Genomic DNA, 23,848 nt, shown 5'->3' on the forward strand with positions numbered 1-23,848 from the left:
AACCACTGCAACCAAACTGTGGAGTCAGTAAGTTGAATCAGAGTAGTCTGATTTGTGACTGAATCATTGAATCAATTGATTCAACTGATTAATTGCAATGATCCAGCTCAATTGGACTTCACTACTTCTTTCATAAACTTGTCAAGGAGAGTAAGGGTGGATGGCAAGGTTTTTAGTGAATAACAATTTAAACAAAGCTATCATGAGTCTTGGAATGGGCTGCTTTTGGGATACTTTAAGGGTGCATCTGCAGTCCACATGCACTGAAATTACATGGGAAAGAAGAGACCAGTTCAGTCCTCAGAATCTCTGTTTTTTTGATCCATGGAGTCATTAGGAATTTTGAATGACATGACAGTGAAAGCAAAAATGATATAATTTTCATTTTTGAGCAAACTATTATTTTAAAGAGGAGGAAATGGCATGGCAAAATATTACAATGTCCCATAGAACAGACGTCACACTAACTCACCATAATGGAGTTTAACCACAAATGGATGGTTGACGTCTGCCAGGATGTCTCTCTCCATTTTAGTCCTCACACGATCTCTCACTGTGACAAGAACAAATTCACAGGGGTTTTGAGATGAAATACTTGGCCACAGCCAACATAAAGTCAAACTTCATTGAGTAATTCGACTTTATGTATTGTAATATTGGGCAACAGTGCTAAAACACATCTGTAAAACCACCAAGCAAATCACAATTATGCAATTCATATATTCAAGAATGATAAGAGCCAAGCATGAAAACATTTTCTACTGTAAGTGACCAATGAATCAGCAGATTCAGCTTAACAGAAGGATGTCTGAAGCAGAAGTTTATCTGATAGCATTTGTTTGTAGGAAGTGATGTTATCAGCTCTCATGAAAACATAAGATGCGTCCCAATTCACATGCTTGGGAGGTAGAAAGAGGGAACAACTGAGATTTCAGTAAACAGATACCTGAACTGAAAACCTCAGGTTTGTATGTATGGTGGGATTTTCTGTCATTGGGGTACATGCACGAAAAAAACAGGAAGTGAGTGTACCCGCAGAGGAGTTACCGTTAACCTGCAACCTCACTCAGAGTGGTATGCAAATTTGCAATTGAGGTAATATAACAAAACATTTTATTTACAGCATCTCACTGTGAGAACAATTAAAAGCATGGTTGGTGTAATACTCAGGGTTGTTATCTGTGGTCACACAGAAACTAGGAGTGACACTAGAGTAAAAAAAAATTCAACAGCCCAGGAGAACAATGTGAAATGAAAGTAGCTGTTTTTGAAACACTGTTTATGTTAGCAAAGGAAGCTAGTGTGGTTTGTGGTGTGTGTGTTTACACTGATGCTGTACCTTTGAGTGTAGCCTTTCTCAGGACCTTCATGGCATAGAGTTGGTTATTGTCAGGAGGGGTTACCTTCCGTACCAAGAACACCTGTGCACACACACAAAAAACATGTTTTCACTAAACAATTCAGTCACATTGTCTGCATGCAATTTAAATCAGTTTTTGAAAATATTTAAAGAATGCTATTAAAGAATGTGCTATAAAAGCCCTGGTAAAAACTCACTCAGTTTTGCTGATAACACACACCAGAGTTGGGAAAAAAAAAAGAACTGTATCTTTTCTAATTGATGAGTTAAAAAACTTCCTAAAGGAAGTTGAATTTGAATTGAATGACAGGAAGAGATCTTTAATGATTATATTCAACCTAGGTAAATATAATTGTTTATATATTCAACAAGTCATTGCTAAATGTTGTTGCATTTACTTAGAAAAAAGGTCCTTAAATGTCATTAGCTGCATTTCCATTACCCTTCAAATTGTGCAAATTGAAATTGCAAATTGAAAATACACCCAATGGAAAAACGTCAATTTCGCAAAAACTCCCATATATCGCAAAAAAAATTTTTACGCTCACATGAGGTGGTTTTTCAGGCAATTTGAAAATGGAATATTTCCACCTTGTCCGTCCAACAAAGATGTTTACTGCTGGCTGCTCTCACTGCAGCAAAAAAGTTGCTAGTCGACCGTTGGAATCCGCCTCACACAATGGACAGACGAACCTGGGCAGTATATTTGTTGGACATTATCTCAATGGAACTCTCAACTTGTCGCATACATGGATCTAATGTGAAAACTGTCAATTTATGGCATTCATCTTTTAATGTTGTGTCCTCTTTTCTAAAATCTTTGTAAATATTTTATTGTATTTTATGTATTAATATTACTTAATTTATTTTTATTATTATTATTATTATTTATTTTACTTTATGTATTTATGTATTTATTATTTTTCTTTACTCTTAAGTCAACCAGGGGGTGGGATGGGTTTTAAACTTGCACAGTTGCTTTTTGTTTTTATACTGCTGTTCACAGAAGAAAATTCAACAGTTGTTAACAAAAAAGAAAATGGAATATTTCACAAAACTGCAATGGAAACAATCGTTTAGAGGTCACCTGGCAAATGTAAAAGTTACTTAAACCTACAAACATCCGTTGCCATGTTTTTTGGAATGACTTATCATGAGAGGAGAAAATTATGTTTTAGTCGCATAACATCAGTTAATGGAAACACTGTCATTTTTATTGACATTTAGAAAATATTGCAAAAGTTAAGCAAATCTGTAATGGAAACCCGGCTATTGATATTTGAGTACCATTCAGTACTCTACAGTTACATAACACTTTCCTTAACTACCATACTATGATGCATCATTGGAGAAATGAACTAGTCAAAACAATTTACCCAAAATATAACTTTGTCGCATGTGTCATTTGAACTGCATTAGTTCAACATCAGATAACGTCTGATAATTAATCAATATGAGATCAAATAAATGTTGGATTATTGTTTAAATAAAAAGAATGGCATGATTGGCATCTGAGGGCTACTTTGCTATTTTTGTCCCCCCCCGGGGTAGTAGAGCAAATATGCAGTCTTCAAAAATGATGTTCTCTTGTCTTGACAAACTAAAAGACATAAAATGAAATTGGAACAATTGGAATGAAAAATATAGATTGTACCGCATGTTAGATTGCTTATTTTGATAAAATGCATGATCTAATCGAGTCCACGTCATACTGACAAGAAACTTTACATCTAACCACAGGTCCAGAATAGTAGTTCCAACCACACAACTTTTTAAATGTTTGTAGGTTACAACAGAACTTGCGACTACAGCTGGCTAACAATGCATTTGGGAAACTTATATCTTTCCAGATCATTTAGAGCATTCTGGAAGATTAGGTGTTCTTCTAACCTGGTTCATATAAGGAAAGTTAGGGTTCTTTAAAAAAAAAAAAAAAAGTTTTAAAATTTTTTAAAAAATACAATGTACTATTCTACATTCTTAAGTTCAAATTTGATCCTGTTTTGCATCTTGAATTCAAAATTTAGAAATGGAATTATAAGTTATAAGGCATTCTCTATTCAGTTCTCTATACTGGATGGTACATAACCCAGACGCAGGTGATAGGTGTGTTGGGAGGATTACCAACTTTCACATTCATTCTTGTTTGCTCTGGTCCAGAGCAGTGAAACCATGGTCAACCCTCTGCACACCTATACAAAATCACCATTAACTAGTCTTTGCTTTTGAAAATTGCCGTCACAGTTTCAGCAGCATCTCGCACATCAAAGCTGACAAACACAAGACATCTATTAACAGATGTAGCAGTATAGAAGCGTCTTCCTTTTAAAGTTTGTGCATATGAGAGTATATTTACCTTTCCAAAGGAGCCCTGCCCCAGCACTTTGAGCAGCTCAAACTGTGAGGGGTCTGCCTTCTCTGCCCCCTCCTTGACCACATGTGTGATGTTGATCTCCTTGATCTCACCATCTTCCTACAACACAAAAGACAGAAATGGATATCAACCACAGAAATATCAGGGTAGTTGGCATAAAATATGTAATATCAAACCAAGCGTATCAGACCAGGTAGACAAGCTTGATTATTAAAGCTTAAAGCTGGGTTAAGTGAACATAATATCCTATGCAGGAGGACACTGAACAATGGGCAATTTGCTTTAATCATTTCACAGTAACTGCTTGAGTGGATTACCATGTATATGTCACAGAACAACGCACGCTATTTCAAGATTTAATCAATACCACTGAAGACAAATATCTCCAGTTGCCTAAGCAACATTATGAGATCCAAATGAGGCTCAGACTCTCAAGAGGGGGATTCCACTTACCACAAAGCGCCCCCTGCAGGAGATAAAGTGCATTAAAATGTTTAAATAATATTTATACCAGAGATTTTTTTTTCAGGGATCAGTCGCATATACTTTGAATCGAAACTGCAATTTATGAATTATCATCCAAGAACATTAAGGTACCACCACTTGTTATTCAATGGTTATTTTGCAAGTTTATTTTGCAGCAGGGGTGCAGGTGAGAAGCTCATGCAATTTAAAGCCACAAAGAAAAACAATCAGAATGTGTTATCAGTTTATTCTATCAGTTTAGTCTATCAGTTATAAGATAGTACATGATAGAAATCATGTAGACTCTGCTGGAATTAAAGTGCTATATGTCACATTTCCTCTGTGACAAGAGAAAGAGAAAATAGAGAGGGCGAAACATCTTTGGGAGGAAATGGTTAATGGGTGATATAAAATTAAACACTGCATTCTGAGAACCTGGCAGGTACAAAAAAAAGCACACAAACAATAGCATTAAACCCAGTTTGACTAATATCAGAAAAACAGCTGCTTGTACACAACCCATAATGCTGACTAATTCTCCTTTAAAATCATCACTGGAATGGAAACAATATATAAATCATTTAAAAGAATAGTTCAATCAAATCATCATTTACTCACCCTCAAGCCATTCTAAAATATGTATGCCTTTCTTTCTTTTGTGAAATGCAAAAGAAGATATTGTGAGAAATGTCTCATACAAAGGAAGTCCATACAATGGAAGTCAATGGTCATTCAAAGTGGTTTTGGTTAACAACAGTCATCAAAAAAATATCTTTTTGTTCCACCGAAGAAAGTACGTCATAAAGGTTTGGAACAACATTTTTGAATGAACTACCCATTTATTGTTTGTTTATTTCTGTTATGTACAGTTTTATGGTTTATGTACAAGTAGGCCTGGTTTCACAGACAGGGCTTAGATTAAGCCAGGATTAGGCCTTAGTTCAATTAGGATATTTAAGTAGCTTTTATAAACATGCCTTAGAAAAAACATTACTGAGTGCATCTTGAGACAAAACAATGGCATTGACATATTTTAAGATAATGTCAGTGCAAGTTGCTTTCAATTAAAACAGCTCAAACATGCATTTTAAGCCTTATCTGTGAAACTGGGGGATTATATCTTTAAAAATTAAGCTAAATGAATATTTATCAGAAGACAACCAGACAAAACATAAGTCTACATCATATAATAAATGCTAGTCAAGGTGGATTTTAGGAATCTGAGATATACTGCTGGTTCAGTCAGATTCATTTATTAATTTCTTTGTGGTTAAAATAATATTTTGAATTACTATCACATCAACAAATTGTTATTATTCTCATTATTTTACTTATTTACTTCAAAAGGCTCGCCGTTTTATCAATGTCTGAAAAGCGTTTATTTTTAGATGGCAATTTGTTGTACTTTTCATACATTTTTTCAGTTAGCTGAAAAAAGGAAGATTTTTTTTTTTTATTTGACAGGTTTTAGGGTGTTGCTGACACAAGCAACATGAAAAAAAAAATCTAGAGAGAGAAAGAAAGAAAGAAAAACAACCACAGCCAAGTGTCACAGAGCTTCGAGACATATTTCATAGATGTTCTCCTGCAGATACACCAGACGAAAGACGCACTTGATGTCTTGTAACAAAATTCCAGTCAATAACATCTTATCTGAATGTTTGACTTCAAGCAATTAATTTCAGAAGAGTATGATTACATGACAACCAGTGTGGCCCAATTCAACAAAACAAATGTGACATTTCCTTTTCTCACCAAACAACCACCCTTAACAACAACAACAACAACAACAAACAACGACTCCTCTACGAAGCAATGTGATTATACTGTGTGTGCGCACTGACCGGTGTCCATGTTGTATGTTCATCAGTTAAAGCTGCACTAGATGGAGCAGAGTTCGTGGTGCTGTTCGTCTCCTCACTGGACTGAGTGACATTCGCTAAAGTCTTACTGTGCTGCCGCTTGAACAGGTAGAGAGTCAATAACTGACTGACTTTAAACTTCCTCTTCTCTTTCTCCATCTCTTCATCCCTCCTCTAGCCAGGGCATTCCACTGTTACCCCCATCTGCCTGCAGTCGGGGCAGCCATAGACAACAAAACTCATCCCAGAGAGGGAGCGAGCAAGGTCTGGCCGTGCGTGTGAATGTGAGTATGGGACTGAGGGTGTGTGCTCTGCCCTGCTCAACAACTAAAGTAGGCAGGAAGAGGAAGGAAGAGACAGACCTGAAAACAGAACTGGTGAGAGAAAAAAATAAAGAGAGAGAGAGAGAGCGAGAGAGAGGGAGGATGTGACAAATAATGCGTGTCAGAAGGAGTAATAAAGTTAGATAGAGGAAATAAAATATTTTAAACCATTTTATTATATAATAATATATTATATTAAAATATATATATATTTTTTTAACTTAATTCTTTTTGGTGAAGTTCCTCTACATGTGAGCTGCATCTGGGTCAAATTTTGCTGTGATAGCATTAAAAGTTACAGCATTTGGAACCAAGGTAGCCTTTTTGTTTAGCCCTTGATACCCCCCTAATGAGCATTTTTAAAGTTGTTCCTCCATTATGTTGATTTGGGCTCATTTTAATTGGGAGCATCCACTGTAGGAAATGATCAGCCATGTTCTATGATCTGTGCATGCTTCATGAAGTTATGAGCAAAAAACGTCATGTGAAAGCTACCTTTGATTTTAGTTAACACCCTTATGTGTTGTAACTCCGTGAGGAATATCTTGTGATCGACGCATTGGATTGTGTTGATTTTGGACTCACTGGAATCTGCTGTAAATAATGTGCCATTTTCTACAATCTGAGCATGTTTCATGAAACTACGAGCAAAAACACGACAAATGCCGCATCTGTATGTCATTTACATATGGGTCTTGGAGGCTTCACATACAAAAACTCGCTCAAGTTTAGTCAAAGCCCAAAACAATTATGCCTGTTGTATTCTACTCCGTGAGAACTTTCAAATGACATACGACACATGATTATCTGAGCTGTATGATGTTTTTGTCACATTGCAGTACATAGATCAAAAAAGTATTTTTTGAAACATTTGAAATAACTCAGCACTACTTAGAAGTTAATCAATTTGTAACATTCATTGTAAAGTTCAGACTCTAAGCTTTCAGATGACACCTATTTTGTGTTGATCAAGGCATTAGTTTTGAAAAATATACTTATTAATATTTTCATAGCTAGGTGGCGCCGACGGGCGGTACACTTCGGTTTACTTAAGAGGAACTACTCAACACTCGTTAAAGGTGCTAAAGAGGATGTTTTGTTTTATACATTTTTGCAATATTACTTGAAACTGTCTTTACTAACTGATAAAAGACTATTTATTAGGTGCACTGAAAGGAATAATATTAATATACATCATCTGTGCACCAGGTAGGGCCTTAAAAACATCAGCCAATCGTTTACGCGATCATCGCGTAAACGATTGGCCCTCTGGCTTGTCAATCACTGCCGTGACGTTCCTTGTGAGAGACGTGCACGGATTGGCCCTCTGGCTTGTCAATCACTGCCATGACGTTCCTTGTGAGAGACGAGCGCGGCTGCGCGCTCCAGTAACTTTCTACACTCCACAGGCGCTGCATGCGATGTTTTTGTCTGGAGACAGGAGTAACAACTGCAGATTATGAGTTACCTGAGGTGAGTCAGACATAATGAATCCGCTAACACGACACAGCGAATGCCGGTGGTAAACACTCGTTTTCCAATACTCGTGCACGAGTTTTGGGAGGCGTTCCCTCGAAAGGAGGGGGGTTGTTCTCATGCATGCGCTCATTACAAAAACTCAGTAACAGTCTTTGGTTTCTCAGTCGACGAAAAGATCCTCTTTATCACCTTTAAGGGTGGTTAAAGTGGTTAGATGCATTAAAAAGTTTCTAAGCTTTAAAATGATACCTATTTTGTTATTCCTGTCAGTGGTTGCTTAGTAATTTGATTTTTTATGGGAGGTGGTGTACCACCGATGGTACACTTAAGGGTTTAAAGGGTTAACTGATAAATATCTTTGCCATGCTTAAATGTATTTGCCAGCAAAGTCTACAGCTGCTTTGTACAAAGTTTGGTGAAGATTGGAGAGACAGCCTAGGAGAAGTTTGAAAAAGTAGGTTTTTCAGGAAAATGAAATGCTTATATTTTAGCCTTCATGGTTCCTGAGAACCAAATAAATAAATAAATAAATAAATAGAGCGACGTAATGTCTGACAGATGTGTGTCTAGCCGCCTGAGTAATAGGGGGATTTCAGACCATCCCACCAAGTTTGGTGTCTCTAATAAGAAAATGTAAGAATAATATAAAAATTGGAACAAATACATTATATGGTTACAAATACAATATTGGACTCTTAAAAAAGAACAAATGAATGAAAATACAAAGAACAGGCAAGAAAGAATGAAAACTACACAGAACCAGAAAACGATGAATGTGGCTGAATGTCTGTTTCCGTCGGGTGGACACTAAAATGCTCATCCTGTGCCATTATGCTTGGCTGAATTCCCCTTTCAGTGTTCTCCTCCCTCACCATCAACTGAGCTAATAATACAGTGGTGCTTTAAAACACAGGTTCTTCCTCTGACCCTGACCACTTCAGCCTGATATTACAAGAGGAAGTCATAATCAGAAGAAACAACAAACACTCAGGACGGCTCAGAGTTTGTGGCATGCTCTCTTCCTTTACTGTAAATCCTGTTAGAACCCCAGCTTGACAGACAGTATGATAGAGCTCATAGAGGAAAGCAGGTGGCAGCAGAAAGATCAGGGGTCTTACCTTCACATTAATGTCAGCAAACTCTCTCTCTACCCAGGTGATCTGTGACTTGAACTGCTCATGTGGGGTTGGGAGGAAAAAGTGACAGAAAATCAAACTGAGGACAAAACGACTCTTTGTATTTACACTTCCGTTCCTGTGCACTGATGAACCACTTAAGAAATCAAGACTCTTCTCTCCACCAAAGTTTTGATAGTTAAAGGGATAGTGCACCCAAAACTCAAAATCATGTCATACGCTTTCTGTGACACAAAGAGAAAGAAATTATCTTCCACCCCAGTGTGTTTATGTCAGTGAGTTGAACTCGAGCACTAGGTCAGTCAGGTTAGCAAATGAATCGTTCGGGCTAGTTTGTGAAATTGATTAATTTAAAAGTTCCTAATAAAATGAAAGATTTATTTACAATTAAAGTTCAGATTCAGATTAAAATTCGGCCTGTTTCTCACATAAAGCTATCATGTGACTTCAGAAGACTTACAGTTGAGCTCGAAAGTTTACATGCCCCTTGCAGAATCTGCAAAAATATTATTTTAACAAAATAAGAAAGATAATAAAAATTGCATGTTATTTTTTATTTAGAACTGTCCTGAATTTCACATAACAGATGTTTACATAAAGTCCACAAGACAAAAAAAAAAAAGACAAAAAAAAGCTGAATTTATAAAAAATATCCAGTTCAAAAGTTTACATACCCTTGATTCTCAATACTGTGTGTAGGGCCCTATGAAATCCGTTTTATTTTTTCCCAAATTCCGTTTTATTTTTTCTGGATTCCGTTTTTTTCTGTTTTATTTATTTTTTGACTCCATTTTAATGGTTAAATTAAATTTTAGTAATCAAAAAGCATGTCGAATTAATTGAAAAAATTAATCTTGTCCAACAATTTAATAAAAGTTTAACAAAAAAAATATTTTTTTTTAGGGCCCTATGATAAACGTTTTATTCTTTCCCCTCAAATTTTATTTTTACCAAATTCTGTTTTCTGGATTCCATTTTAACGGTTTAATTCCATTTTAATAATCAAAAAGCATGTCTAATTAATCGAATTCTTAAAAACAACAATATTTATTAATTAAAAAATATATTTTTATGATTTTTTTTTTTTTCCAGAAGTTCTGTTGTGTATTTAAAATTTTCTGGCAATCAAATCAACGCATACCATTTAATTTATCTTTTAAATCATGAAATTAAACTTTTTTGTCAAACAATGTGCTGCACAACAGAGCTTTACTGTTAAAATTAAAACATGGAAGAAACACTGAGATTATTGTTTAAAAATATATTTTAATAATTAAATATAAAAATATCTAAATTCTACTGTACAACAGTAATATGTTTCTGTCAAGTTAAATCGAACTTTTATTTTGACGGTTTGCCTAGAGCTTTGAGTTTCCCTGTGTTTATGACGGTAGTTTTCTCTAACGAAGCGGTTAAATGCTGATGAAGTGACTTTCAGAGCAGCTCTGGAGATGAATTTGTGAGTTCATATAGTGAGGCGACAGAGGACGAAAACACCGCGAGCGTCGCATGTGCTTCAGCGTGCGTGCGCCCCCGCGCGAGTGTGTGTGAGGCGTTGTGAGGTAAATGAAACCGCGCTTCTCTGCATCATTCATTTCAGAGTCACACAGGCATGCAGGATTCATGTAGTCTTTTTGCGGTTTAATATTCACAGACACTAGTCTATATCGCGATTTAATTTAAGTGTACTGACCTGCTTTTAACTCATTCATCAAAAATTTGACAAATTCCATGACATTCCGCATTACATAGTAAATTCCGTTTTTATGAAAGGATTCCGCGATTCCGTGATCGCGGAAATTATAGGGCCCTATGTGTGGTTACCTGGATGATCCACGACTGGTTGTTCTGTGATGGTTGTTCATGAGTCTCTTGTTTGTCCTGAGCAGTTAAACTGAGCTCTGTTCTTCAGAAAAATCCTCCAGGTCCTGCAAATTCTTTGGTTTTCCAGCATCTTCTGCATATTTGAACCCTTTCCAGCAGTGACTGAATGATTGTGAAATCCATCTTTTGACACTGAGGACAATTGAGAGACTCAAACTCAACTGTTAAAAAAGGTTCAAACATTCACTGATGCTCCAGAAGGAAACATGATGCATTAAAAGTCAGGGGATGAAAACTTGAGAGGATGTGCAAGTTTTTCTTATTTTGTTTAAAGATCATAGCCCTTCGGAAGCAACAGAAGATGCTTGCATGTTTCCCAGAAGACAAAAAAGTACTATTTATCCTGTTCATCCAATTCAAAAAGTTTATATCCCTGACTCTTAATGCATCGTGTTTCCTTCTGGAGCATCAGTGAATGTTTGCATCTTCTTTAATAGTTGTGTTTGAGCCCCTCAGTTGTCCTCAGTGTGAAAAGATGGACCTCAAAATCATACAGTCACTGCTGGAAAGGGTTCAAATATGCAGAAGATGCTGGAAAACCAAAGAATTTGCAGGACCTGGAGGATTTTTCTGAAGAACAGAGCTCAGTTTAACTGCTCAGGACAAACAAGGAACTCATGAACAACCATCACAAAACAACCAGTCATGGATCATCCAGGTAACCACACACAGTATTGAGAATCAAGGGTATGTAAACTTTTGAACTGGGTCATTTTTATAAATTCAGCTATTTTTTTTGTTCTGTGGACTATATGTAAACATCTGTTATGTGAAATAGTTCATTCAAGACAGTACTAAATAAAAAAATAACATGATCCTTCTTATTTTGTTAAAACGTTTAACATTTTTGCAGATTCTGCAAGGGGTATGTAAACTTTCAAGCTTAACTGTATATAATGGTCAGGTTCATTAGTTAACATTAGTTAAGTACATTAACATGAACTGCACTTATTGAACAAACAACTGTATTTTCATTAAATAATGTTAACGAAGATTAGTAAATATAGTAACAAATGTATTGCTCATGGTTAGTTCATGTTAGTTAATACATTAATTACTGTTTAACTAATAAAGCTTACCGTAAAGTGTTACCAGTATAGTAAATGAGAATGAATAGTGGGTCGTATGACCTAATAGAATAGAGTCAGTCAAATGCTGTAGGGAAGAACTGAATATGGTCGTTCGTTCAGTGTTGAAACTAAACAAATTGTATCATTCGAAACTTCCTGTTTCAGCTGAGGTTGACAGAAAGAGGGAGAAACTTCTCTAATAATCTCTTTCTGCAGTCACTCTTGCATTCAACACTGACTTTAACACCTTTAACATCTATGCACATTATATGAAACTTATTTGATCTTTCACTTTACTTTCACTCTGCTTCAAAATGACCACTATCACAGCACAAACAGCAAAAGGGGAAAACAGATGCACAAAAAGCTCTTCCGCTGTCATTAGTCTCACATCTTATTTTGTAATAGCAGTGAGCACATCTCTGTAAGCTCTCCAGTACGTGCTAAAAAGATTCATGTTTTCGACAGAATTTTTAACTAAATGATTAATATTAAAGTGAAACCACACAGGATTTAACACCCAATATTTCTCGCAAGACTAAGCAACCCATGAAGCTTCAGGCTGCAGCTTTTGCATTGTAAACCAGACGCTTCCTGTTGCAGAAATTTTCAAACCAGAAGTTTGGTCAAACAGAAAAGTCATACTGAAACAGCTTACAAATGAGGGATGTGCCCACAAAGAAAAAAAATCTCATTTACAAAAAAAAAAAAAAAACAGCTGTAGAACAAGAACATTTCAAACGCAAATGATGCTGCAGTAAAACACACAGACTTTCTCTCATTCCCAACCACAACTGAAAAGAGCAGGTAACACAGGCGAGATTATGCGTTTCCTGTCCCTCTCATCTCATCCCAAACAAACCTCTCTACTATACTTCTTTCGGTCCCCTCAGATAAAGGACAAGTACACTTGCCTGTTGCATGCGTGGCTTGGTGCGGAAGATATGCCTCCACATCTCCACCCTGACCCATGTCACTGAGGACAGATGCTGTCCGTCAAAGAGCTCTCTGTCTTTCTCTCTCTGTCACACACACAGACCTCTTGAGGTTTGAGAAATGAGGAAATATAAAAAAAAAAAAAACGCATGGGCTAGAAGGGTCATGTGTATTTAGATGAGGGTAGAAAGTAGGAAATGGTGAAACTTCAGAGAAAACTAACACGTCAACCTGAGTCACTCAATTCCTTTCTTTGTATTGAAATGGACATGTTTCCACACTCCAATGGCTTGAGCTGAGGAAGTAAGTGGTGGGTAATATCCCCACCACTTGTGCAATCTATGAGCATCTCTAATTGTGGAGGGGTTTCCATTTCATTTGAGTGTTTTAATAAGCTATTTTAGGCCTGGTTTCACAGACAGGGCTCAGAATAAGCCAGGATTAGGCCTTAGTTCAATTAGGACATAGAAAGAAAAACAGTGTGTATCTTGAGACAAAACAATGTAAGTTGCTTACATTTAAAACAGCTAAAACATGCATTTTAGTCTAGGACTAGCTTAAGCCTTGTTTGTGAAACCGGAGGTTTGATGCGCGCTCCGAACCAAAGATTTGTTACACTTCGAAGCTTCATGAATCATTGTTTTGAAATCGCCCATCACTAGATATTGTTGAATAAAGTCGTGTTTTTTGGTGCACAAAAAGTATTCTTGTTGCTTCATAACATTAAGGTTGAACCCTGTAGTCACATGTTTTAAATACATCTTTAGTAGCTTTCTGGCCGTTTGAAAGTGTTAATTGTCTTGCTGGCAATGGAGGCCTCACTGAGCCATCGGATTTTATCAAAAAATATCTTAATTTGCGCTCCAAAGATGAACGAATGTCTTGCGGGTGTGGAACGACATGAGGGTGAGTAATTAATGACAGAATTTTCATTTTTGAGTGAAACCCTTTAAAACATGCCAAATCAGCAAATGTAAATAATTGATCAATTCTGGGTCTAATGATAGCAGATTAAGGGATAAAGTAAAATTTGAATTGATCAGAAAGAATGATTATTCAGTCAAATCATGTGTCAACGAAATTTGGCACAATGATAGAGGACAGTCCCAACATTAACCACATCTAATTTGGAATCTCTAGCTCAATCCCTCTAGTGCCACCACCTGTCCAAAGTTTCACTCATGTTTATGCTGATAATTTTTGAAACACAAAGGCTAGAAAATAATTTTTTCTGCCATTTTGATTTTTTCGAACTCGTCTTAGATGGTTTGCAGACCACGCTGGCAAATAATTTAGCTTTCCAATAGCTCCAACCGTTCTTGAAAAATTTGTGAACGAATTTTACATAGCGCTTGTGAAAACAGATATGAGGTTGTATCTCAGTGCTTTATCGCATTTGGACCAAAGTTGGAACATGTCCTCACAAGCATGATCTGAGGCAATGTTCAGTGTTTCGGCACAGTGCCACCTAGTGGTCTGGAAAAATGGCCATTTTTGCTGGTAACTTCTGAATTGTTTGGCCAAAAATCATATAAGTCAGGGTTAGGCAAGTTCGGTCCTAGAGAGCCGCTGTCCTGCAGAGTTTAGCTCTAACCCTGAAAAAAAAAACCTTCAGCTGCCTATAGCCTTAGTAATCCTGAAGAGCTTGATTAGCTTGTTCAGGTGTGTTTGATTAAGGTTGGAGCTAAACTCAGCAGGACAGCGGCTCTCTAGGACCGAACTTGCCTACCCCTGATATGAGTGGTCTTTCGGGGCAATATGCCAACTCCAGTGATATCTAATCCAAATATCCCATGTCAGCCTTTTTGAATTTTGTAGAAAAATATTGTATTTTACAAACGCATGAATGTATCGTTATGAAACTTTGTATGGGTCAAAGCTCTGAAGGAGTCTGAGAAGTTTCGGACCAGCACCACCTAATGGTGAAAAAAATTTACTTTGGATGTGGTTGACTTATTTTCACAGGAGACATCTCCTTAGATTCCTGAATCCTTACCAAAATTGCTAGGTTTCACTTTGTAATTAGTGCACCGTTGTGATGTAGCCTTTAAACAACTTTTGCGAATATCTTTGAAACTGTTGGTATGATTGAGACGAAACCACCATAGGAAAATCGAAAACGTGTCATTGGCTAAACACCAAATGTCAATTATTTGATAGTAAGTGGCAAAAAAATGCAATCAAAGTCATGCATGGGTCATTTTTTATGTGCTCATAAATATAAATGTCTATAAATCCTTAACAAATTGGAAAAAATTTTCACCAAATTTGACAATTATGTATGGGCACACTCTGAGGACACAAAAAATTGGTGGGATTGTGTCACTTCGTGGTGCTATAATTGAACAAAACATGAAATTGCCACTAACTGCAATATAGTATTATGATTATAAATTGCTATATTTTATGAATGCATTGGTGTATCATAACAAAACTAGGTATGTGCCATTGGCACCATGCCCTGAAGGTTCTCAAAGTTCCAAGACAGCTCCACCTTGTGGTCAAAAGTTATAATGAATTAAAAAAAATGCTAATAGCTTTTGATTAATTTAGCCCGTTGTCATGAAACGGGTCTTAATATATTCCCAGGGTCATGCCAAGAACATCGATACCAATGTTGCCATAGTTGTCTAAGCCATATTCCGCATCAACAAAGTCGATGAAATGAAGCCAAAAGACTCTGTATTTGACTTTGTATCAAACGAGATTGTATTTCTTCAATGCTCTGTCATATTGACACCAAACTCTGCATGTGTCATTGACATCTTACTGTGACCACACCACATCATAGTAATATATTAAAATGTAATTTTTTCCTATGATGGCAAAACCGAATTTTCAGCATAATTACTCCAGGCTTCAGTGTCACATGATCCTTCAGAAATCATTCTGATATGCTGATTTTCTACTCAAGAAACATTTCTTAACGTCACAGTTGAAAATGGTTGTGCTGCTCAACCTAATCAATATTCATGAGCCTTTACCAGCAAACTGAGCATATCGTGACTTCCCAACAAGCATGTCTACACCTTCCCTTCTCATTTTTAAAAACAAAATGATGCCATTGGTCAAGCAGTGTGCACTGCTGCTGCCCAACATCACGCCCTGACAAACTTGACGAGTCTTCAAAATCATCTGAATGCAACAGTCACAGCTCCGAGTGTGTTGCTAAGCAGCAAGTGCCGCGGAGTCGGCGGGAGAGCTGCACGCGACTCGTCTCTTTGTGTGGCCACCTGTTGCACTGGGTTTACAGAACTGCTCATTCCAAACAAAAACGTGCACGCAGCTGGTGTGTGAGTGGAAGCGATATGCACTGGTCACGCCAAAAATCTGGCATAAGGGCTCAGAAAGGCTTAAGAATTAATTGGCAGACATGAAGTGGGAAAAACAGTTTGAGCCTCTTTGATCAGTGAAAGGTGTTTATGAATATGTATGCTACCCCTCATTAACTGAGCGAATAAACATGAGCTTCTAATAGTCTGGTTGGGCTAGTTGTAAGTGGCAACACTTCATAGTAAGAGCTTCTGAGAGGCACGCATTGTTCTAGTGTCTGGAACGAGCGAATGGGTGCTGCTGCTGCAACAACGCATTAACTGGCCGCTAGAGGGCAGTGCAGGTCTGTGTAATTTAAATTCAAAAGGCTGTGTAATTTAAGCATCTTTGTAAATATTTCAACATGCTTTATACAAAAAAAAAAAAAAAAAAGAGTCATACACAAAATAGTTATAGAATCGTTAAAGAATCGCCGCCTTTTCTATCGGAATCAGAATTGCCTCAGAAATTTTACAGCAGCACAATCCAAAAACACAGTCCTAACACATAACACAAGCATACTGATTTCAGAAAGCCTTAAAAAGCTAACACTGCAGAGCCTTTTTTTCCCTTCCTTAATTAAATTTCTTCCTTATCAGGTTGTTATACTTTGTTGTTTAATAGGGGATCACTGTTGTTAATATCTGATCTGAATCTCATCCAGTCCATTGCAAATTCAGTCTAAACAAACATCTATAACCTGACAAGCAGCTCATTCATTAAATCTTATTATCGTCAAAGACTATTAAATGCTAGATGCTCTCGGATGAATTATGAATACCCTATAAAAACGAGTGCAACAAATGATGGTACATTCATTCATAATTCTGTTTACATGAAACACCTTAAGTCATCCGTTTAACTCCAAGTACTTAAACTTTATTAGCCACAACTTTGTAAAGACTTGTACCCCTGGTTGCACAGACAAGGCTTAAAGGGTTAGTTCACCCAAAAATGAAAATTATGTCATTTATTACTCACCCTCATGTCGTTCTACACCCGTAAGACCTTCTTTCTTCTTCAGAACACAAATTAAGACATTTTTGTTGAAATCCGATGGCTTAGTGAGGCCTCTATTGAGAGCAAAGCCACCAAACATCTTAAGATCCATAAAGGTACTAAAAACATATTTCATGTGAGTTCAGTGGTTCTACTTTAATATTATAAAGTGACGAGAATAATTTTTGTGCGCCAAAAAAAACAACAAAAAAAAACAACTTTTCATCAATATCTAAGTTGTGATGGCTAATTTCAAAACACTATTTATGAGCTTCACAAATCTTTTGTTTCAAAAGAGTGATTCGGATCTCCTATCAAAGGGCTAAACTGCTGAAATCACGTCACTTTGGTGCTCCGAACCACTGATTCGATCCATAAAGCTCCGAAGCAGTGTTTTGAAATTGACCATCACTAGATATTGTTGAAAAGTCATTATTTTTTGGTGCACAAAAAGTATTCTCGTCACTTTATTATATTAACGTAGAACCACTGTACTCACATAAACCATTTCAAATATGACAGAATTTTTATTTTTGGGTGAACTAACCCTTTAAGCTATTCCTAGACTTGTTTTAACTGAAAGCAACTTGCACTGACATATCTTAAAAAATATCAGTGTCATTGTTTTGTCTCAAGATGCACACCAGTAATGATTTTATCTAGTGAACGCTTTTAAAAAAAGAGCTACATAAATGTCCTAATTGAACTAAGGTCTAATCCTGTCTTAGGCTAAGCTATGTCAGTGAAACCGGGCCATAAAGTTATAAAGCATGTAATACACATACATGTCTCACATTGTTGGCAAATGTTTAAACTATGTAACAAGATATTTTTTAAAATTGGAAGTTTTCATAACAATTCTGCACATAATGGCGGGGATATTGAAACATTATTTTAACAGGCAAAACTGTTTCCCAATCATAGCAGTGGGCGTTTACCTCCAAGTCTTGAATGCGGCACACCCATCAAAATAGTGTTTCAATGAGAGGGTCAAAACAGGACAGAAAATAGCCTACATGTTTTTTGATGTAAAAATCTTGAAAACATTTTAAGTGGACATCAGAGAACATTATTTTAAAAAATGCAGTTCATGATCCCTTTAATATTTCATCTGTTCACTAAAAAGATTTTCCTGCCTTAAGTATACAGTGCTGAGAATCAAACGAACCTTAGAGTTGCACTGAACACACTGGAGCGATTCCTGTTATCAAATTCAGATTCCTGTTTCCTGTTATTCTGTGACTCCAGTTCCATTCCAACACAAACAACAGTCCTTGTAGTATTAAACAACATACCTCGGAGGTTAAAAATGCAGTTATTGAGATTTATGACGTTTATGAATACTCACCTTTCCTATTTTTAATCTTTGTATTTCTGCAGAAGCCCTGCCCATCGTAAAATCTCACTGGTCCAAAATTCTTCTGCATGTAACAGTTCATTAAACATCTTCTGAGTGGATGTGATTATATGACACTACACCTCAGTTTCATTTTCAGTGTGGACTGTGAAATCGTTTGTCACAATGAATCAGGTTAAAACACAGCGTGACAATAAACAAACACAATCACAAAATTTAATTTCCGTACTTAATTTTCCTTGCATGGTCACAAAAAATGGGAGGCATGTGTATGTCCGCAAAGAGTCTCCGCGTACACCCTCCGATGACGATTTTTACGTCACGTGGACCCCCGCGCACATGGAAAGTATAACACTAGATTTACACAACTCTCATTCTTGAGTGGTATTTTTATTTATTTTCTGACTATTAAAAAAACGTAAAAAAAAATTTATATGTGGAAGAAGAAGAAATTGAGTGCCAGCATCATGCAAATCATATAAATGTGAGAACTAGAAATCTAACCTTGCTGCTTAAGTGAACAGCCTGTCTGACACAGAAACTGAAACATAATAGGCTGTTAAAATGCAAATAAATTCAGAGAGTTTGGAGTGAGTCATGTGAAGTCTGGAGGGGCTAAATATATGCTGTTTCTAACAGAAGTAGAGAGGAGAGACTGATTACTCAATTAGGTTCTCTTCCTCCAAATTTTATATATATATTAAAATTTAAATTTTTCACTCTTTGTTATATTGCAGCCATTTGCTAAAATCATTTAAGTTTTTTTCCTCATTAATGTACACACATACTTCCATTTAAGGATTATGGAGGCCACTGTGCTCTTAGGAACCTTAAGTGCAGCAGAAATTTTTTTGTAACCTTGGCCAGATCTATGCCTTGACACAATTCTGTCTCTGAGCTCTTCAGGCAGTTCCTTTGACCTCATGATTCTCATTTGCTCTGACATGCACTGTGAGCTGTAAGGTCTTATATAGACAGGTGTGTGGCTTTCCTAATCAAGTCCAATCAGTATAATCAAACACAGCTGGACTCAAATGAAGGTGTAATGGACAGCACCTGAGTTAAATATATGAGTGTCACAGCAAAGGGTCTGAATACTTAGGACCATGTGATATTTCAGTTTTTCTTTTTTAATAAATCTGCAAAAATGTCAACAATTCCGTGTTTTTCTGTCAATATGGGGTGCTGTGTGTACATTAATGAGGAAAAAAAATTGAACTTAAATGATTTTAGCAAATGGCTGCAATATGAATATATATATATATTATATATATATATATATATATATATATATATATATATATATATATATATATATATATATATATATATATATATATATATATATATATATATATATATATATATATATATATTATAGAGTCTGAATTTGGCATTGAATAATCATACTGGTCAAACAATGATCAAAATATTATGGTGGATTAATCTGGCTCAATGTCTACGGTGGTTGCGAGTCTGCGACACATCATGTTTCATTATGCTCTATATACATACTCGATAAATGATATTCATAGAGGGGAAAAATTGTGCCAAATTATCCGATCAGAATATATGAACAGTTCTGTAATTGAGTCACATTTCAGATGCCCTTTGTTTAACCTCATTGATTTATGCACCATTTTCTAATTTAAAGAAAATCAAGCCTTGACCAACGTCCCATTACATTTTCTTTGAGTCAAAGGTGAGATCATGATCCATGTGAGCTGTTCAGAGTGGTTTAGGAAAAGAGAGAAAAAAAAGAATGCAGGAGGAAAAAACAAAAGCAGCGAGAGAAAAAAGAAGAAAATGAATTCTTCTGGCGACTGCACTTAGATACACTTGAGTCAGCCGCTGGAGACACTCGAGTTTCCCCCTGTTGGGAAGCAATCTATTAGAACAGTGATTCCTATCAAGAGGTACACGTACCACAAATACTGTACTTAAGCAGGTTGCAAACATTGCTGTCAAAACTCAAAAACATAAATTATGCCTAAAAAAAACAAAGATTATTATTATTGTTTTTTTTTAAAAATTATGTTATTGCTTTCATTTCTTTTAAAGCATTTACAAACACTCACAAATATGGAAAGAAATTAAATATGTAAAACAAAAAGTAAAATATATTTGTATACATTATTGCATTATTATAAAATAAAACGAATAATTAGTGACGCATTTTTCATGACCGATTCAGATACTAGTTGCAATTTCCCCCCCCCTTTATTTAAGCAAATTTATTTGTTGTTTATTTGCCCTATAACAGGCAAACTGGCCTTAAACGAAAAATATCTAGCCAATGGAAATTAGAGGCACCACTGCATTGATTCAAACAAAGATGCTTAACATGTAGCACGAGCAGTTATTGATTTAAATTAGACTGTTTAATTTCAAGATTTAAAGCAAAAACAAAATAGTCTGATTTGTGAAATGATGCTACATAAGACACACCGGCACAAAACAAAAACAGCAGACGGACTGAATGAAAATGCAAATGAACTCTGTCAGTAGGTGGCGCTTATAATAGCAGTGATTTCTTTGGTTACCGCTGTACACAAAGCAGTGCTGTGCTACTTTATATGGAGGGAAGAGAAAAAGAAAATGCCATTGAAACTTTTCTGAAGACAGTCAGTTCCTCCAGCCCCATTTCAATATTTATATTTTTCTTCCAATATTTTGCGCATTGCGAACAGTGAGCTTGCTATGTCTGGTACAGTATTTGCTCTACTGGCGCATCTGTGCTCTCCTCTTTGCATCAGTCTCCGCCGTATCCAGTCTCTGGCCTGTGTTAACATTAAGGATAGGACAATACACGGATGCCTCGCGAATCGAGAAATTATTCTGGATCAATTCTGATATTTTCTGTATGTATCGCGATACTCTCTCGAATCGATTCTGAGCATAGTTTTCAATAGCAGATGGCACTGCGTGCTTTAGAAACAGATGTAATCTGCTTCCTTCCAATTCCTTATACACACCACTCAATCATTCACAAAGTCCAAAAAGTTTGAAGCGAATTACAAGGGTGTTTGCAGTGGGCTGTTTAAATTAATCTGGCATCATAAAAGCAATAATGAGGTGCAAATACATTGAATGCATGAGCACTCTTCTTCGTGAGCATTTAAGCATGCGGTTAAAAATTAGCCTAGAGCGTCATCTGCTGTTGAAAACTAAGCTCAGAATCCATTTGCGATACATTGATAGTACTGTCCCACATCTGGTTCTGATTTATGCCTGATTGAAAGGTGCATCTCTACTAATTTTAATTTAATATAATATAATATAATATAATATAATATTAGTTTAAATGTGAATCATTGGATTAATGGGCACTAAATGATACAAGATAAGACAAGTTGTGAAACATTGATTTAAAATTTAAGCATTTAACATTTAATAATTTTATCAAGCTATTTAGCTAATTAGGGTGATAAACCTTTTAGACTCATTTCAAGAACATGTTTATTCAACATTTCACAAGAGAAGAACAGAGACTGAAAGAAACAGACAATATGGGAAAGCAGACATTTTTTCACACAAACAATTGCTTCAAGCAACAAAGTCCAGAATAATTTTTCATTTTCACTTTGAGACATGATTCATTACATAGGAGAGGAGGTGTAAAGGGTTTCAATCAGTGTTTAATTAGTGAATCAGTAATTGCACCACTGCTGGCAATGACAGAAGCCCATCTGTAGTGCCTAGTGTCTGAGATTTGTGAATAAGTTACACTGGTCAGGTGTGAATGGAAGATTAGGGTTGTGGGGGGTGTCAGAAAATAATGGAAGTCATTGTAGCGATGAGGACGAGCAGAGTAACCATGGAAACTGCTGTCAGGATGAAGATAGGTTTGAAGACGAGAGCCATGGGAGCATCAGAAGGCTCTGTATAACGATATGCATGTATAATAATTTACATGAATTGTACACGTACACATTCAGTCTGTTTTAAACAGAACACACTGAATCAGAACAATCCAGACCTAGAAAAGCTGGTTAAACTCATTTCGTAAGAATACACAGAGCTGGTGTCCGTACACCTGTGCAAAAATAAAAAACAGATGACCTTAATACTTGCGTCACACGCTGACTCTGGACACACGTTTGAAGATGTGACGTATATTTATGTGCATACGAAACCCAGACAAAACTGATTAACATGCACACACACACACACACACACTCTGAGATTAATGCTGTCCACCAGCACAAGGGCACAGCTCATTAATTCATAAAGCATGTTCTGTGGAGGCCTGTTCAACCCAGGACACCTTACACCACATGCACAGACCCCAAACAAAACATCACTCCCTCCTTTACCGTTACATGTTTTCTTAAGGGCACAAAATAACTGTCTGTCCCAGCTGGCTGAACAATTAAACAATAAAACAAGACAAGGGCTCATGAATCACCCCCTGTGCGCAGCTCTGAGAAGGACTAAGTCAAAGCGACTTAAAAGCAAGCCTGCACGGTTAGCAAAAAAAAAAAGGAGAAAAAAAATGTATCGCCTGCTAATGTTGGGTATGCAGGGAGGGAGACCAGAGGCCTTTTTTAATGGATGTCAATGGAGGAGAGGCTTCACTAAGCTGAATAAACCGCTTTTGTGGAAAAATGGCTTATTTATTGAATCATCAGCCCATCGGCTAATCTTCAATATGTTTGCTCGCAAAAGTCATGGACAATTGCGCGACAGATATGATTCAGTTTACAGCACTTCTTATGCATTTTCTGTGGTATCTGCAAACAGTGAATGACTGTCAACGAACAACGAAATTCAAGGACATCAAGGCTGTAATGTAATTTGTTATCAAGGCACACGTGATCCAAGTTAGCCACGGACCCTTGTATCTCCCAATAATAAGACCATCTCTGGCTATGGCTCTCCTTTAACATAAAACATAACTAGCTTCTGCTCACCGCAGAAGAAAAAGCAGAAATTCACTGGCCGATATTAAAATTCTGAACTATTTTAAAGTAAATAAAAAAATGACACGATGAAAAAATGATACAAGTACATTTATGCATCACAATATTATAATGCACAGTATGAAAAATGGATATTCAATAATGTTGGTGGTTTTTGAACAAGGGACCACTAGGGGGCCTCAATATGATCTAAAAAGATTTCAAATAAAACAAAATAATAAGCTTTAAAATAAACAAACACCAAATTATCAAGATGTGTCTTATCAACAACTGATTGTTTCCTTTGGAGAATCAGGATTTCTACAGTCTTGGAAAACCTGATTTTAAAAGAGTGATTTCTAGATCTGGAAAAGTTATGTAAAATGATAA

General features: G+C 36.4%; 1 protein-coding gene across 6 annotated transcripts in view; it reads right to left on the bottom strand.

Moving 5' to 3' along the window:
* Positions 1-23,848, bottom strand: part of rps6ka1 (ribosomal protein S6 kinase a, polypeptide 1) — an 82,579-nt gene that overhangs the window by 11,072 nt on the left and 47,659 nt on the right. The window contains exons 1-5 of one of the 6 annotated variants that reach the window (XM_048191922.1): positions 12,868-13,017; positions 8,982-9,035; positions 3,717-3,833; positions 1,340-1,421; positions 473-553 (exon numbers count right to left, since the gene is read on the bottom strand). In XM_048191922.1, the coding sequence (XP_048047879.1) occupies positions 473-553; positions 1,340-1,421; positions 3,717-3,833; positions 8,982-9,035; positions 12,868-12,909 (376 nt within the window). In that variant the 5' untranslated portion in view covers positions 12,910-13,017. Of the gene's footprint in view, positions 1-472; positions 554-1,339; positions 1,422-3,716; positions 3,834-6,043; positions 6,388-8,981; positions 9,036-12,867; positions 13,020-23,848 lie in introns of those variants that run through there. The other 5 variants (XM_048191920.1, XM_048191925.1, XM_048191918.1 and 2 more) reach the window with 5 other exon arrangements.

Source organism: Megalobrama amblycephala, linkage group LG5 (assembly GCF_018812025.1).
Source record: "Megalobrama amblycephala isolate DHTTF-2021 linkage group LG5, ASM1881202v1, whole genome shotgun sequence".
Taxonomy (NCBI): domain Eukaryota; kingdom Metazoa; phylum Chordata; class Actinopteri; order Cypriniformes; family Xenocyprididae; genus Megalobrama; species Megalobrama amblycephala.